Source organism: Triplophysa rosa, linkage group LG22, assembly GCF_024868665.1.
Source record: "Triplophysa rosa linkage group LG22, Trosa_1v2, whole genome shotgun sequence".
In the NCBI taxonomy this organism is placed as follows: domain Eukaryota; kingdom Metazoa; phylum Chordata; class Actinopteri; order Cypriniformes; family Nemacheilidae; genus Triplophysa; species Triplophysa rosa.
Window position 1 is genome coordinate 11,588,813 of NC_079911.1, and position 19,274 is coordinate 11,608,086.

A 19,274-nucleotide genomic window follows, 5' to 3' on the forward strand; every position below is an offset into this window, starting at 1 on the left:
ATAAATCAATTGGATTTTTACCATAACCAATTGCACAGGACTCATCTCTATCAAACTGGATGACTTTGGTTGTTTTGGCACATATTTCAATCTCTTTGTAGAGCTACACAAAGAGAAAAGAGAAATGAATTGCACTCCATGGATGTACAGTAAATTTACAGTATGACAGTAAGCGCTCACATACATCGTGGAAGAAAAACAGCTGAATGTCTTGAAATGCAGGGCTTAAATACATATGCTAAAGAAGAATCGGCCTTTGATCATTTCAGGGAGTATAAAAGCTAAAGACAGTCAAGTTCTGTTCATAGAGAGAGAGAAGAGATGAGAGGAGACATGGAAAGCACAAAGACCCTCTGAAAATAAGTTTAGTGTGTCATCGTAAAAGAACGACCATGCGTGAAAAAACCTGGCAGAGTAAATTCACTTTTGAGGTTGCGTAGATGAAGATGTGGTTTTCCCTAGACTCCACACACACACACACTCAGTACAGAAGAACTATTCAGAGTACATTATGCAGTACTTGCATCTTCTACATAATTCATAACATATGCACAAGTCCCAACACCATTGAATATTTTAGACTTACTTTAACCTATATCGCAAAACTCTCCACAGCACCACAGAGAAATAAATTCAGCCCACACTGTGTCTCTGACCGCTAAGTGTTCTTAGCTGTCCAGCACACATTGTGGCCGCTGACAGGCTCTTTGCGTCAGACTCACCAGGTCACACAGGTCCTCTTCGGGTCTGGGGACGTACAACTGCATTTCATTGTCAACGAGGAACTTCAGCCGTAAATAGTACTTGGAAAGATCCAGTCCATGAGTCTAAGACGTCAAAAAATACACTGTCATATTAAAATAACAGTAAAATCTATAAAGCAATAAGCTAATTGTGTTTTTTTAAGCTTGTGTGGATTATGCATTTCAAGTATGTGTGTATCGCAGACAACTTTGTGTGTTCAAAGCAGTGCTTGAATTGAGAAGGGGAGCTGGGGGGGATTCCGGGACCCCCCCGTAAGGCATTTGGGACCCCATATAAGGGGTAGAAAATAGAGGGGTAGGTTAAATTAGTGTTAACTTGACAGCTTCGATAAGAACGTTCTAGAGCACTGTACAGTGTGACTACAGTTGAGTGGACAGAAAACAGGCTACCATAGCCAGATGATAGCGTTATATGACTCCTCGGTTAGCAATAATCCACTGAAACATTAACGGTTAGCCCTGGAGGCCTCCATGAAAACGGGATGTTCCCTCATTAAAGAGGAAGTTCATGAGAAAAAGGGAGTAGGCTCTTGAGAAAGATCGAGAACTGGGCATGTATTATGAGAAATGAGCAATGTGAGACGTTAGCCATGGTTCAATGACGTGTAGTTCAGGTGTCACAATAATGTGATTTGATACGACATAACGAAACCTGTTCAGCATGAGACTATGAGAGGAATATATGGAATGATATTTGTTACGTGTCTTCACCACAGGGCATGAGAACTATCCCGTTTAGAATTTTGCAGTTTGGTCTTTCATTACTTTTGTTGGTGAGTTAAAGGTGCTGTGTGTCATTTTTTGGAGATCTATTAACAGAAATGCAAAATAATATACAGTACATAACTATGTCTTCAGATGTGTATAAAGGCCTTACATAATGAAGTGTTATGTTTTTATTACCTTAGAATGAGCTATTTCTATCGGGTCCCCTTATATGGAATTCACCATGTTGTTTCTACAGTAGCCCTAAACAGACAAACTGCTCTACAGAGTGCTTTTTGTAAATACGTTATCTCCTTCGGCAAAGAAGCGAAAACGTGAAGACATCTTTTTTCTGTGTCAGCCTACGTAGTGCTTCAAAAGGGAGGGGTGGAGTGAGCCGTTGGTTGCAATTAGCAACCTCACCACTAGATGGCGCTGAATTTAATACACCGGACCTTTAAGACACTTACCTTGCACAGGGCTTCCAGCGCCTCCATGGCGGTCTCTCCCGGCTGTATTATCGCCAACACGGGTCTATCATCAGCTAAAGAGACCCAGGATGGTGTGAGGTAGTCCGGAACCCAAACTTCACTGTCCGGCTTGTGTTGGGGTAGACTTTTCACTGAACCATCTTCATCCTTCTGCCAAAACAAAGAAATAAAACCGTTTAAGAATATGCATATAATACTGAAAGGTGTGCATTAACTGTTTCACACCCATGATGTGACAGATTTCAGATTGCAACAAGATAATAAGAAAATGCTAAATGCTTTTATCCACCAGGAAATGGTTGAGGCATAAAAAGTGGGCGTTACATACCAGAAAAGAGCCAGACTTGAATGCAAGACTCCGCCCACTTTTAAGGACCAGCTTCAGGTCAAGGTTAACTTTCTCAACATATCCCAAGAGTAGTGTCTGTGTCTGTAATTCAGTCTTATCATACTTAAGCAGGGCTGCCTGAATCGATGCGGCACCCAAACATCAAACTGCTGCGCAAGGTGATGACATCTAATCTAAAGCAACTAATTAACTTGGCCCCATAGAAATGTGCAAGGCCTGCGTAACACCCAATGCCTCTGTCTGGCGGGTGATCGATGGACTGACATATACCGGCTGGTCTGTGAATGGCAGGTTGTATTGTAGGGCTCTCGGGGTCCCCAGTGCTCTTTAGTGGGTCTGGCTGGCTGTCAGCGACGGCATGCTGCCTGCCTCAGATAGCTTATCCCCCGCTATCGACTGACAGCCTAACACCCTCCCCTTTCCACACAACAATCTGCCCACAGCATGGCTATGATGGTGGTCCCCCATCACGGAGAGACAGCAGGGCCACACATGATGAGGAAAAGTGGACGAGCGGGAAAATGGGTCAGAGGGACTTTAACGCTCCCCTCACGTGCCGCAAAACACATGCGGGCGATACATTAAACTTTCCAACATTCTGCTCAAATGCAAAAGCTCAAACTCGCACACATGCACCCCTCCCAAAACACACACCATCTGCCTTCTCTTCTGGGTTTTAATGGATGCGCCGGGCAGACGGGGGGTCCGGGCCCCCCTGCTGCTGTCCTCCAAGGAGATCCCAAGCTCAACTTGAGTCTCTAACTTTTTAGAGGTCCCTTTGGGGTCCCGCACAGCCCTAACCTTTGAGTCCTTATAAACTCTGCCTCTTACAGCATTCTATTTTACTATTTAATGCAAAGCATGCTGGGAGGTATTAGTGTCTCTCTCACCAGATTCTCCTATACAGCATCCTCGAACACGTGCTCGATACTCCTCGGAACCGAATCTTCTCCGTCCACAAACACCTGCGGTTGAGACAAAGCCGCTGGTTAGAAATGAAATTGATGTTTTTATTAGAATTCACACTGAGGATTGAGGAGCACTGTGTTGTGAGGAGAACAATCTGTTACGGACAGATGCTACGAGCAAGCCACAGTTGTGAGCGCAGAACTATGTAAAAAAGCTGTTTTAAATGCTTTCTTAATTGAAAAATTGCAAATTGTTTAATAATTAAACAGCGATGCGTTCTATTACGCAAATATAATCTGACTGTGAGAGGTTTAGGTAGCAGGTGTCTAGCAGATGTGAACCTGGTTGATGCTGGGTCTGCCTTTGGTTTTCTTTTTGGAGGTAGTGTCCAGACCCCACAGAGAAGAAAAGCGGCTCTTTCGTTTACTGGATGAACGAGACAGAGCCTGTGTGCGTCTCCGAATGCCACCATCCGTTCTCGCTGCCACCTGCGCAACAAACACAAACAAAGTACTTTCATAAACATCTGAGATGGCTTGAAGAACATGTGATGATGGATTTGCAGCATTTTGCATTTGTTTGTATGGAATGGGGGATTCTTAACGGAATGGTTTACAACAAAATAAAAATGTGGTCACTATGTTGTTCTAAAAACGCATGCTGTATTTGCCTATAGGTCATCATGACCTTCATTGAACAAACTGCCTTAGAGACACTGTGAGGAAAGATCCAACGGAAAAAGAAAAAAGACCTTTCCGTGCCTCAGATCTATGTCAGTTATGGAAAAATAGGACACTGACTAATTTCAATAGCACATGAACCGTCACAGCGAGAGGATGTTCTTCAGCCGTTCACACTCGCGGACACAAAACCACACTCACACACTTTCTGGGATAATAAACATTAGTGCAGTTGCACAGAAGTCAAATAGGATATGCTGAGTAAACCGAACAATTAATGGAAACGTACCGAAACAGTTTATGGGATGTGTACAGTGTGTGTAAGAAGAGACGATCTGTGTGATTTGTTTTTAATTTTAAGGAAGGAGGAACAAATAAGAAGGGAAATAAGAAAGGAAAACTTTATAATAAGAGCATATGGAACTGTTTAGGCACACCGATTATAAAAACATGCTTAAACGGCAAAACCACAAATTAAAGGGATAGTTCACCCAAAAATGAAAATCCTTTCATCATTTACTCGCGCTCAAGTCATTACAAACCTGTATGACTTTCGTTCTTCCGAAGAACACAAAAGAAGATTTTTTTTAAAGAATGTTGGTAACCAAAAAGATTGACCCCCATTGACTTCTATTGTGTGGACACAAAACACATTTTTCAAAATATCTGCTTTTGTGACTAACAGAATAAAGAGTCATAAACAGGTTTTCAATGACACGAGGGTATATACTGTAAATGATGACCGAATTTTTATTTTTGGGTGAACTAACCCTTCACGTATGAAAATCGCTAAAGAAAGGTGGCAGCAAAAGCAGTTCCTGATTCACCGCTTTAGTACCGTTGATGAATAACGCTCCCTATTTCATCATTTAAAAAGTTTCTTTCGAAGTCGGTTTAGTTTTCAAGAAACTTGACTTGTGCAATCAGAAGGGAGTTGCTTTTCTATGCCTCTGTGCGACAGTTTGAGGTGACAGTTGTGGTTGGAGGCATTTCTTGTCTACGTATTACAACATTCGGCACATTCTGGGTTGGACCACAGGAATGACAAAAACACAATGATGTCGGCATGTTTTGTTACAGTTTCTGCTGGGACCTGGGCCAAGAACAAGCTGCCAGGCGGCTCACGGGCCTTTTGTGGTGTGGATTAAAATAAAGTGCATGTTAACTAAATGCATTTAAATATGTAAATGAAAGAAGAAAGAGGGAATGTGGCAAGCTATAGTGTTGTAATATGTGTAAAGATATAAAAACAAACAAAAAATGCATGTGTACAGTGTGATATTGGGGGTAGAGTATTGTGTGTGTATTTCATACCAGGGCATGGAAGGATGACACGGAAAAAATGCCCAGACGACCCATGGACAGCTTGGTAGGGCGGGAAGCAACTGCGAGTAGGCGTTTGGGATTTGGAAGCTCGCCGCCCTGCAGGCTGGACAGGTAACAGCGGTACCGAAACAGATCCATATGAAACTGCTCCAAATTCTGCTCCCAGAGGAATATCTGAAAGAAAGATATAATAAAAAATGTTATAAGATAAAAAGGATCTCATTGCTCTACGTATGTTGTCAATAGTTTAATGTGCTCTGCACTTTTGCTGAGAGCGCTTAAGCTGCTGACTATGAGCATGTGGGAAGTGTTTTTAATACGGTTTCGTACTGGAGGAGGATGCTGGGATATATCATTAGTCAGCAGCCCTCCTCCAAGCCGGCATGACCTGAGTCTATTCAGAGACCATGGAGGAGTATATGCCCACCTCCACTCGCACAGAGAGCTACATAACACATACAGTCACGCATTCATACATTAATACACACATTTAGCTTTTTATGAACTATTACATTTATACAGATTATATTAAAAGGTCACATCTAAATGCACACATAATCTTATACACACAATATAAAAATAAAATGGATTAAATAAAATTATTAGATTATCTCTAAATCTGCATGTAATTGTGGAAACCAAAACCACAATTATTCATGTGCCCTAGTTAACAAAGCAAACTGTAGTTAAAGGATCATTTCTGAAGGGTGTAACCAACAAGTGAAGAAAACGAGTGAAGGTTAATAGGTTAAAGAGACAGCTCATCAAAAAATGATATATTTTCAGTAAAAAACGAATGCTCGTGGACGTAAGAACAGATTTATGATTTATGACGGTGGGATCCGCGCTGATAAAGTCATACCTGTTCCAGAATAGTCTTCCTCTTTTTTGCATCTGTGACAGAAGAGAGTTGCATTTCACCCATCTTCTTCATTTTTTCATCCATGTCGATCTTCTGTTCTAACTTCTTGATCTCGGATCGCACCAGTCGTACCGTGTCATCGCGGTGGTGCTGGCGGGCGACGGCCGCAGCGCAGGCTGAGTGAATGGCGGTTATCCAGTTTTCCAACTCCGTTTGACCTGAAGTCTGAAAACAAGTGGATACAAAACATCACCAATAGCTCCTGCTTACTGACGTGACAAAAATGGGCAAACTAGGACAAATAACACTGGTAACATTGTGATAACACAAATAACATTTCTACCAACAATGGTAGAAATAGCACAAATCATAAACTGTCATTGCGGGTACTGTCAATCCATGAAGGTAACTTAAAGTGATAGTTCACCCTCTTGTCATTTCAAACCTGTATGACTTTCTTCCTCACAACACAAAAGAAGATATTTTGAAGAAAGTTGGTGGCCGAGCAGCACTGGACCCCATTCATTTCTATTGTATGGACACAAAATCAATGCGAGTGAAAGGGGTCCAGTTAACAACATTCTTCTAAATTTCTTCTCTTGTGTTCTGCCGAAGAAAGAAAGTCATGCAGGTTTGAAATGACAAGAGGGTGAGTAAATGATGACAGAATCTTCACTTTTTGGGTGAACTATCCCTTTAAGTTTGAAGTCAGTCTTAAAATCAAGGCAACATATAAAAAAAGTTGAATAAAAAGATCTTTGTCTTTACAGAATGAACAAAGTTGCATGACTTTGCAGGTTGGTGTATAAAAAAGGGTGCCAGATCACAAAATGAAAGATAAAAAAGGACAATGTTTATTATGCAATTTCTCTATATGTAACATAGAATATGTTTAAAGCCGTTACTGAAAAATGATCTGCTCAATATATTTTCTAGCCTAGGGTCAACCAGTTAGTACATCTCTCTTGGAACAAATACAATGTTATTTTATAAATCTCCGTGTGGTCTACTGCATCAGTTGTGCCAGCCGCATAATAAATGCCCAGAGCCTCCCACATGAAGTTATATAAGCAATATAATGTTTATATAATGCAATACAATGTTCTTCCAGCACAAAAAGCAATATATTTTTAACCAAATACCAAAGAGATTTGACTGTCCGTCAAGTCTAGTTGACTAGGTGCCCTTTACAAATGTCACCTGGTGAGCAGGATGTTGTCACCTGTCACCGAATAAAATGTCACACAGAAATGCATTGAACACTGGACTGTGAGAATCAGTTTGCGATGATTCTAAATCAACTGGATCCAGAAATAGTACCTCAAAAGAACAAAGTACCAAATTTATAAATATCTGTACCTAAATGGTACATACAAGGACATTTTGAAATTGTACCATCGCAATGACAGTGTTTGTGCTTTTTGTACCTTCACCAATGCTACTCAAATGCTCCTGTGGTTGCAATCCCTAAAAGCACTGTAGGCTGCACAATTTGAGTTATATTTGACTAGATTTAAGAGCCACAATATTATTCCTTCTATGAGATTCAGGCTGAATTACCTGAAATAGGAAGGCATCTCCCAGTGCGTTGCTTAAGCAAAACACAAAGTCTTTTTTGGGATGTTCAGGGACAGCCTGGACAATGCTGTTTTCTACCCACACAGCGTGCTTGTGAATGCTATTGTGGTCAATCCCAGAACGTCCATCAGTTTCGTAGAAAAACAGAGTGCACCCTGAGATATGAAGAGGAGAAGGAGGGTTAGAAACTAGAAAACCGAATTCACATTACAGTTGTTAGAAAAGTTTTAGGCTTGCAAGTTGAAACCTGAATTTGAAAGACGAATAAATAAATGACTGGGCATTTTAAGTGACACAATGTTTTTTACTCTAAACGTATATTTAATATTTTAATACACTTTAAAACTATATGTTACATTTTATATACACACTAAAATTACAGGTATATAAATAGCTTAACTTTTGGCAGTAGTATCTTGAATTAATCAAATAATGAGCTTTCCTGTGGCTCAGTGGTTAGAGCATGGCACTAGCAATGCCAAGGTCATGGGTTCGATCCCAGGGGATTACACGTAGTCAGAAACAAATGTTTAATATAATGCAATGTAAGTCGCTTTGGATAAAAGCATCTGCCAAATGCATAAATGAATCTTGAAAAAGTTAATAAATATTTTTTATATAACGCTAGGAATGGCATTGCATTGTGGGATACAGTACCCAACAAACTGTGTGTTATGTTGTTTATTATTATTATTATATTATTGGTTGTGTATTCAATGCATACAGAAAATGTACTACTATACACTACAGCAACTACACATTTTCCTGCCGAGTTTAGCCCCAACTCTGATAAAACACCTGAAGAGGCTAATCAGTGACTTCAGGAACAGACGCGTTCAACTTAATGTTGGGCTGCGCAGATGGTTTGGCATATAGCATTAAAGTACCGCGAGAGCGATTCAAATGCGTACAGAGCAATCTGCACTTGAATCGATATCGCGGTACTTAAATGTCATAAGCTGATAGATTTGCGCAACAAGTTGAACGCATCTATTCCTAAAGATGCTGATTAGCTTGTTCAGGTGTTTTATATCAGAGTTGGGACTAAACTCGGCAGGAAAATGGATCTCGCGGGCCAGAGTTGAGAACCACTGCACTACAAAAAGCACGCTTTATCAAACAGCCTCACCTTTCAGTGACACCCAATATTGCTTCCACTTCCTTTTTGCTGCAGGCTCCACCCTCTTATTCTTCTTATGCATCAGGAAGTTCTTCACCGCCAGCATGCCAGCCTTCCGTACCGTGCCGTGGGCCGTGATGAGCAAATTGTCCGATGGATAAGCAGAGCTGAGAGTTCCGCTGCTCCTATCATCGCTAGCGGCCGATCCGGCTTCCTCCAGGCATTCCCGCGTCTGTCTGGAGTTCAGGTCCAGCTCCTGACGGAAGTTCTCGTACACCCCTTGATCTCCACCCGACTGGCGTTCGCGATCTCCTCCACCTCCGCTGCTGCTACCACTGTCGCTTCCTGCGAAGATGCTCCCGCTAGCAGTGGAGTACACTGAGAAAGACGCAGACATGGCCTTGCAACGACGTGACGAGTGTTCGATTTCAGCCATACCGCCGTCGATTCCACTGTCTCCATACTCGCTACCTTCACCTGCCGTGATATCCTACATGAATGTGCACAGTAGATGTACAAGTTAACTCGGATAAAACAAGACACTCCCTCTACAGTGACAGAACATCATATGGGACATCCTCAAAACAACCACTTTTCTCAGAACACCCTAAATAATGGATTGACGTTTTATTAAAACGGAACGGAAACTAACTTCCATTGAGCTGCCAAAAAGCTCTTCTTTCTTTCCCCTTTTGGCACATGCAAAGAAAGAAACTAACTAATATTGTTCTCAACTTGTTTACCTGTGCACGAAAGAGGAATTGAAAGATGATGACTGCGTACAACATGCAATAGAGAAGGTGCGGCTTCCCTTTTCTAGCATTAAAACACTGTCTGTTTGCCTCCCAGAGTTCCTGTCAGGTGGATTGTGGGAAATGTCACATTTCAAAACCAATCAGAAGCTTTAAATTGTTAGCATGACTCAGAGCTTTTGCGTTTAAAGTGTCCTCTGAGACCTTCCAAAGTTCAGAACACATCAAATATGCACAAAAATAAAAGTTAAAAGCCTGTCTGTTTGAATAGGGGATAAAGGTTGTTTTGCCTTTCCCATTTTACTAAAGACCCAGAAGTAGATTAAACTTTTAAAGGCTTTTATCAGAGAATCCATTAAAGTGTTCACCTAAAAATGGAAATCCCGTCATCATTTATTCACCCTCATGTCATTTCAAACCTGTATGACTTTCTTCTGGAAAAGAAGATATTTCGAAGAATGCTTGTAACCAAACAACTGTGGAACCCATTCACTTCTATTGCCAAGACAATGGGTACCGGCGCTGTTCAGTTACCAACGTTCTTCAAAATATCTTCTTTTGTGTTGTGCGGAAGAAAGAAAGTCATACAGGTTTGAAATGACAAGAGGCTGAGTAAATGATGACAGAATTTTTTTTTTTTGTGTGAACTATCCCTTTAAGGCCATCGTTCTTTATCCAGGTCTTGGGTCACATGACGCATTGCCTTCTGTACTAAATGCCAAAATTTAGTCATCATTTACTCACCCTCACGTTGTTACAAACCATTTTTAATGGCTTTGGAAAGGACAGTGTTACAATGTTGATCTTTTTCTTATCTATACAATAACAGTGAATGCTGACCATGGTGTGTTAAACTCTTCTCAAATTGTTTTGCGACATTCCAAGATTTCTGAGAACTTACATTTCTGTTTGTTCCCTCACACAAAGTGTTTGTATACCTTCAGAAGATATGCTTTATATTGCACAAGGTATATGGACTGCTCTTATCGTACATTTATTATTAAGAGTAAGCTTTGAATCTTGGTTCCTCATATAGTCACCATTAACTTTCATTGAATAGAAAATAACAATGTGAGCACCCTGTCCAACATGAGACAAAATCTCACGAAACAGCATAAGGTTAAGTAAATGATGACAGAAATGTAATTTTGTTCACAATTCACTAGACGGCTTGGAAGTACATGATTCATAATAAGTCAGGAGATACAACACCTAAATTATTATTCATCTCTATTTTGGGAGGATGTATAAAACCATGTGTCAAAAGCATAACTCACATGTGTTGTTTGCGCACGTCGGCCTTGCATACGTGAGCAGATGGGAGCCTTGTGATTGGACAGCCCCTCCGACAAGCAGTGAGAGCGGCGACAAGGAAGAGTGTACGCTCCATATCCGTTCCCTTCCTCCTCTGAGGGAGACAAAACCTCGCCGTTCATCACTCCCCCTTTGGTCCTCTCAGAACCATGACCGTTATAGTGATGGTGTGAGCCACGGAGAGGAGGTAGCCTCTGCGCGCAAAGTTCATCCAAAGAGTTTGCTCTCTCTCCGGAACGAGTCTCAAGCGTCCGTGGGCTGGAGGTGTGATGTCTACCTCCACAGTTAGCGAATCCTTTATCCTCGCTCCGCCCGATGATCTCCTCTGTGCTGGCCAGATGCTCTTGGCTTAGATCAGAGAGCGAGAACTCCATTGAATCCTCTCTCCACATATCTGCAGATTTGGAGCGTTTCTTCTTAAAGCTGCTGCCTTCCCGAGGACCATCTCTAGTTCTCTGCAGATACGTGTCTTCGCTCATGAAAAGTCTAGTTTCATCACAGCTTTCTGGAACCACGGTGTCCATCTCTACACCATCCTCCGAGCCTGGCGTGATGGTGGGATCCCCAATGTTGTCGTGGAAAGACACTGGTCGTAGGTTAATGGCCATCCGGTCAACCCAAATGGTTCCTCCATAGCCCTCCAGAACATTTGTTTTATTAAAGGGTTCGAGGCCGTTTTCACTAAGGGATTGTGGGATGGAAGGGGTGCTGCTGGATCTGGTACTGGTCTCAGAGTTGGGGTGCTCACCCTTGCAGGATGAGGCGTGACGTAAACGGCGAGAATGCTTGTTGGAGATGCGAAGCGATCGGGTCATGTGCTTTCGTGATAGGTGGCCCTGCCTGTCGCTGTGGTAGGTGTGGTCTCCATTTTGGCTCTCAACGTTCCCCATGATTTAAAGTCTGCGAGAGACAAAAACAGAGATGAAGTTGAGTTCTACCAGATACTAAAGATGTCTTTAAAAGCACAACATGTTGGTACCATTGTTGGAGAACCTGGGTGACATTTCAATGATAGATTTGAAAGTCTACGACCTACCCGAACGACCAGGAAACACAACATTCTTTTTAAGATAGTATCTAGAGACCTCATAAAAGGAGGTCTTGGAGCTGAAGGGCAGCATACCTGATCCGTCCAATTTTACGCAAAGGTCGATTTTAGGATTTGAGAGCTTTTACAGTGAAGACAGAGAAAACAAATGAGTGATCTATATAGAATGCGGAGGAAAATCAGTCGCACCGTCACTAAAAGTGAAAGTTGAAAATCTGACGCACACAGAGCGAGAGAGAGAGAGAGAGAGAGAGAGAGAGAGAGAGAGAGAGAGAGGGATGTGAAACCTTTCAAACTCCTGCCGTGAGAATTTTTACATGACCTCCATTAGCCAGTCCATAATATGCATATCTTAGTTATAAACTGTTGAACTTGGTGGAACAAATCCAATAAAGTATAATTGTTAAATTAGTCATACTTCTAAAAAGGTAACAGTAATGTGATCAGATTTTAAGTGAAACCCAAAAGTTTTAAAATCATGTTTTATTATTTTGGACACGATTTAGAACCAAGTCATGTTATTTAGCCAATATTAGATATCAAAAACCAATATTATATAAAAATAGACATCAAATATTGTGTGCTATATGCCTTATCATGTTGATGTGATTTGCAACCGTACCTGAGGTAGAACCAATGGATCAGATACGTTTCCAAAAAGCCATATTCCTATTTTTAGACTTCATGGTCCTGATCAGCCCTAAGGTGGGTTTTCCTGGGGAAAAAAGCACACACACACACACACACACACACACAATAGACATTTTTAAACAAAGAGAACAAAGATTTATTAGTGGTTTCAAGTTTCTGAATATGTAATAAGTGATTACAACCTGAACGCACACCTGATGGTGCAGCCACAAATACACACAACACTTATACAACAATACTTTCTGTTGTTCATCTCCGTGCTGCATGAGAGGTGGAATTTTCAGAGCTTCGTCTTCAGAAGAAGCCAACAATAGGGTAATTATGACAAAAGATCAAGGCAGCCTAGCAGCAGTGTTAAAGCTGAACCTCGGCTATATCATGCTCAATGCCAATCTGACCTAATTTCTTTTAATACATGGAGAAAAGATGGAGCCTCATCTCCGTACTGCAGTAGGTATGAGAAGATAGATGAGACTTTACATGCTCTGAGCACGCTTTATGGATTAGCCCCAGAATGACCTGGCGGGAAATACTGAGAATAGAAATACAGAGAAAAAAAGAGACTAAGAAGAGAAAGAGTTGATCCCGGTTCACAACAATTTATGCATTTTGAGGATGCATATAGGCAAGTGACTTACGTTGCATTTGAGTTCATAGCAATTTTCAAATAAAGATAGACCTGAGCCATATTTTATAGAATTTTATAGAACCAGACTTGTTTCACCAGAACACCTAGCAATACCCTAGTCTACAAAAATAAACATTTAAGCATTTAGTAGACACATTTTGTCCAAAGCAACTTAAACAAAGTGAGGAAAACAATAAAGCTTAATCAAAGCAATGTGCAGTATTGAGTGGTGTTTTGTAAATCACCAAATTGTCCTTAGTAAATGTAAGAAATCTATCTTTTTTCTAGTAAGTGAATGTATTGCTTCTCTCCACTGGAGGGTTTGTGATTCAAACACTGGCTCTAACAGAAGCTGTGTGTGTGTGTGTGTGTGTTAGGGTCAGTGTTTATTTCTCTGGATCATGTCCAGCCTCAGCAGATAGGGTCAACAGGACCCTAGGCAAAAGAGAAATAAAACAAAAGAGAACTCAGATGATGCTCATTCTGTTCTCGTGATGACAGCTTGCAGAGAAATATGCGCATGCTTGTTTGCGTACACTGGAGCAGAAATAGAAAAAACTCAACAGCAGGGTTGAGTGAACTTACTGCAGTGCAGAGTTACGTAAACTAGAGTTGACCCCATTTTTCTCTATGGATCACAATTCACTCCTTTTCCAAAGTCTGGGTTAAAAAAAAAAATATATACTGTATATATAATAAAAATAAAAAAGTTAAATAAAATAAAAAAATACAATATACAAGTATAAAATATTACACAATATTAAATAATACACAAAATAAAATATAAAGAGTAAAGTAAAATAAAATATAAAATCAAATTTAAAAGCCTTGCTACAAGTAAACCATTTTTTCTTAATGTGAGTTCTACAGTAATGGTATACAAACATATGCATATTATTAGAGCACATATTTAATACCATCTGATACAATTCCATTAAACATCGAACCATCGGCTTTAAGAAAAACACACCAGATGGAAGATCTCAGCGGGGATCCTGAGTTAAAATGTCATTGCAGTCATAACTAAAAGGTTAGCGAAAATGGATGAGAGAAAACGCAATACGCAGCTGAGAAGAAAAAGTGAGTCAGCGGATGAACCGGATGACCTGCAGCCCACTCTCTCTCTCCTCCTCACCTACATGATATTCTTGTACATCCCTGGTGGGATTCATAAGCAATAAGATGTGATAAATCTAGGAGTGACGACAACAGGGCTTGCACAAACACCTCAGTGATGATTTGTACACAAACCGGGTCTGGGTTAAGACATCCCAAAATTTCATCTTGTTGAATGTGCTATGCATACAACTGAGGTTGTGTCAGTGCAAAGCCGAACATCTCCCGCGGGGTGGAAGCAGGTGGAGAGGATGGAGGAAGGGTGTGAGATGGTGGAATGGCTTGCTGAGTCTCACTGTGAAACTTTAATCACAGGCACTTAGAAGGACACCTCCTCCACTTCATTTCACGCGATATGAGGGATGTGCTACCCTGGGCTCCGTTATTAAACCACAAACAGACACAAACACATTGTCTTATAAATACGCCAACGGGTTCGTGCTTATACTCAAACACAAACACAATCACACAGGTATAAATATGCTCCAAAAGTTAAAACCAAGAACTAAAAGTAAAGGATGATGCACAGTCAGTAAACTGGTCAGTAAACACAAGACGGGTGATAAGTATTGCGGTATATTGCCCTAAGGTTTTTTTTAGGTTTAATACTATTCAACCGCGCATTATTAGACAACTGACCAAATAAATAAAACTTTAGACATGAAATATTGATTTGAGATGAAATTGTTTTATCCCTTACAGAAAAGACACATGAATTTCACATGTTTTTACATGTTTTTCGCATGTGATCACATGTATACAACATGTGTTTAACATGTGCGAAAAAACACGTGTGATCACATGTGAAATGTGTGTTTTTGGAACATTTTGGTGTGAATTCCATGTGAATTCCCACGTGAAACCCATGGGATAACATGTAAAAACCCATGGGATGACGTGCAACATGTGGTGACGTGAAGAACATGTGATCACATGTGGAGACATGTCGCATATGTTATCCCATGGGTTTTTACATGTTATCCCATGGGTTTCACGTGGGAATTCACATGGAATTACACCAAAATGTTCCAAAAACACACATTTCACATGTGATCACATGTGTTTTTTGCACATGTGAATTTCGTGTGTCTTTTCTGTAAGGGATATGTGAGAAGAAAAAGGCTAGATTGGTGTAAGAGATACACTAAAATGCGGGGTTATTTTCAACCTAACATTGGATAAAAGAGGCGAACCCAACCCTATACTGGGTTGTTTTAACCCATTGTTGGGTCAAATATAATTTTTTTCTGGGTTAATTAAACCCAACAGGCGCCTTGTCCCTTTTTGACCCAACGCTGGGTTAAAAATAAATGTATTAAACTAGCAAGAAATACAAAATCTACAAAGGACAACAGTAAATAAGTTCAGCGGTTATTTTGTCCAAATATTTGATTAAAATCTATTCTTTTTCTTATAACGCTTATGAGCGTAAAGCTAATGTTTGGTTTTGAATAGGGTGAGCATTCTAATAAAATAATAAAATGGACCAACTCTGGCGAACGTCCCTCTCCCTCCTTCAGAAACTCTTTTGTTTGGGGTGAAAGGAAGGCAACAGAATAGATCACCAGCACGCACATGGCGGTATGGGACCGGGTGTTAAAAAATGGAAGTCCACACGGCTTTGTTTCCTTTTGCGTCTTCTATAGTTTCCATAAAACCGCCCACAGATGACAAAAAGCAATCTTTTGAAAAATCCTAACTTTCTATTTCTATGAACTGCACTAAAACTTGACTTTACCTTCTCTAACTCTCTCAAAACTGAAGCATGAACGCATGATAGGCAAGTAAGATAGCAATGAAAACAAATAACAGCCTTCGATATTAAATTCTGCTGCTACACATCCTGAAATCTATCATTACTGGAGTATAATCATCTGAAATGTCTTCACATATCACATTAAAAATGATTAAAGTACAGACAGGCCTGCTTAAGAACAACTCCTGCGGAATTGTCCTCGGAAATGAAGTCTGATAACTCAATTACGAAACTTAATTCAGTCAGATATTATAATATCATAAATATTTCTATTAGAAAAGAAAGAAAAGCACTCTGAGACTCATATTAGTCATTCATGATGGAATATTCACTAGACAAACAAAGAAAGGCTGTGATGGTGGACAGAAAAAGCAGCAATGCATTACTCTCTCCGCTCCCATTAGTCTAGTGCTTCGTTTTTTGTTTCTGAATGTCTTTAAGGCCTGAAGCAAAGAGCAAGGTTTAAAATCTCCCCAAAGCCCAGCACAGGTGCACAGTGTTGTGGGAAAGCTAAGGGGGATTTTATGCGCCTCTATCACAGAGAAAAGCAGAAGAGAGAGGATCAGAAATGCAATCCATTGTTACTTCAGGTGGCATCTGTAATTTTGCATGTGCTCGATCTGCTCTCATTAGTCTAATTGAGAGAGTACAAACAAAGACACATAGATAATCACCACCCAGACGCTCTGTGCCATTCTCGGCTGACTGATTATCCCATAGATACACATACATACTGCTCAACATTGTGTGTCCAATAGGAATTTTTTAAAACTATACTATAACATTTTTTTATTTTTAAATGACATTTTAAAAATTCAATTGTATAACTTATTTCATGAAATGTATTTTTTAGTATAGAGCGATAGGAATTCCTGTCCAAAAGGAATTTCTTTGTATAGCTTAAAGGTCCAGTGAATAAAATGTAGCGACATCTAGCGGTGAGGTTGTAAATTGCAACCAACAGCTCACTCCACCCCTCCCTTTCAAAGCACTACGGTGGCTGTAACAGGAATAAGATGTCATCACATTTTCACTTATTTGCCGAGGAGATAACGTATTTATAAACACACTCTAGAGCAGTTTGTCCGTTTAGGGCTACTGTAGAAACAACATGGCGAATTCCATGTAAGGGGACCCGCGGTGTATGTAGATAGAAATAGCTCATTCTAAGGTCATAAAAACATAACGCTTCATTATGTAAGGTCTTTATACACCTCTGAAGACATAGTTATGTATATTATATTGGATTTCAGGCAATAGATCTTCCAAAAAAATTACACATTGGACCTTTAATTGGTAGAGCATTCCCACCAAACACACAAACTGATGACACCACACCTTTAAATGCACTGTTTGTCACTTTGGATAAAAGTGAACGCCAATAGCATAAATAAAATGTACACTGAACTATAAATCTATACAATTTTTGTGGGAATGAAATTAAATGTGACACAAAACATGGATAAATGTACTACTCCAGTAGCTAAAAGCATCATTGAGTAAAAAGTTTAATAAACAAATATAAACGAGGCAGGGAATCTGCAGGGGTTTTTTGGAATTCTGTAGTGATGCCAAATTGGCAGAATCTTTAACTCAAGATCAACTACCGATTTCTAGCAGAGCCAAGAAAATGAATGTTTTACATATAATAAAACGATTTGTTTTTGTCTATGTTTTGACTTGTGCAGACTCTTGTCTGAATAGAACTTTAAAAAAAATACACTCGTTACCTGTCAACACCCACACTCAATGTTCTCAGGTATCAACCTATAATGGCTTCCTCCCATTTCCCTTCATCTTTTTTGTTTTTGTCCTTCTCTTTTATTCGTTCACTAACATGTATGAACAAGGAAAGAGTGCTCTCTCTCTCTTTCTTGCTCTACTGTGTTTTTTTTTTGTTTATGATTCTTTAAAGTGTCATTTTGCTTAGTCAACAATCTTAAATACTATTTTAAAAAAGTGCTGAAATGAAATTAGATGTAAACACAGCAGGTCTTTTTTCCAAATAGTGCCGTTATTATACATATCACCGCTGTCCTTTTCTGAAATGGAAAAACACAGTACTTTTTATATGATGAAATACTATTTAGGCACTTTTAATACTATTTATAGGTTAGATATTTATAAAACCTAAAATATAAAGGGTGACTACTAATAATGATCTATGGCAAAAAAATAAAAATCACAAAATATGGAGGTGTCAGAGGAACAGCAGTGATATATCCCATTCAGTTTATAACAGGAGCCCTATAAATCCACTTCCAGTTTAGTTAACAGTGTTGACCTTTGAGTTCGGGAAACAAATTTAAGTGCATCCACATACACGACTAATAGGCGCGTGGAGCTCGGTCATGTTACTTTTAAACAATACCCGCCATTGACCCTAAACCCCAAACCCTCTGAAACACACCCGGCCCAGGGGCGACTCTCCCCATTTCTCACATTCTTCCACAGATTCCCTACAGAGGAATGACCAATTTAACTTGAGATGAGAAGGACTTGAAAGCCATAACAAAATTCCCTGGGGACTCGGCAAAGGAGTGGGAGAGGTAGAAAAAACTGAAGCTGATAGTAAGATTAAAGACGAAGGGGATCTTAAAGAAAGTTCATAAGAAGTTTATCAGAAAAAAAATATGCTTGTGTTACACATGACTGTTGCTGCAAGGAAACGTTATATATTTCCGAATGGGAAGATTAAGATCTGTTCCTTGGAAGGGGGCAGACAACCTGATAATGCAGAAATTCATATCACGTAATATGAAAGTACTCCCAAACCTGAACAATGTGCTTCAATATTGAGTATATTTCTCAATATTCAACCAAAGTGTTATCATATATCCGTGTGCGTGACAGCATGGAGAAGCGTTTCCATATGAGCAGCTCTTCAGACAGCATCTTCAAAGGCAGGAGATATTAACTGACCATTAATCCAAATGAAGTGGCAGTACTCCTCCCTCATGTCCCGGAGCCCCTGGCCGTGTCTGTGCTTGACAAATCTCAATGAGCGAGTAATGAGAGTTTACCACTTTAAACACAGACCACCGATGCTTCTGACCCCCCGCCTCCCTAATTTTATGAAGGGGCACAGAGACACTACTGTATTAAAATGTATGTTCTTAGTCTGCTTTCTTAGCAATTGGCTAAAAGTAGTTTCCATCCAGTAATGAATACACAGAATTATAATAACAAGAATAAACGTTCATTGCTTTTAATGTGGGGGTGGGG

At 40.0% G+C, this 19,274-nt stretch overlaps 1 protein-coding gene across 1 annotated transcript in view; it reads right to left on the reverse strand.

Annotated features, from left to right (window-relative positions):
* tiam1a (TIAM Rac1 associated GEF 1a) overlaps positions 1 to 19,274 on the reverse strand; it is a 50,295-nt gene that overhangs the window by 20,431 nt on the left and 10,590 nt on the right. The window contains 11 exon segments of the mRNA XM_057320512.1: positions 22 to 103; positions 723 to 827; positions 1,940 to 2,110; positions 3,200 to 3,274; positions 3,560 to 3,706; positions 5,213 to 5,398; positions 6,087 to 6,311; positions 7,647 to 7,819; positions 8,794 to 9,274; positions 10,814 to 11,750; positions 12,521 to 12,613. Coding sequence (XP_057176495.1) covers positions 22 to 103; positions 723 to 827; positions 1,940 to 2,110; positions 3,200 to 3,274; positions 3,560 to 3,706; positions 5,213 to 5,398; positions 6,087 to 6,311; positions 7,647 to 7,819; positions 8,794 to 9,274; positions 10,814 to 11,740 — 2,572 coding nt within the window. The 5' untranslated portion in view covers positions 11,741 to 11,750; positions 12,521 to 12,613.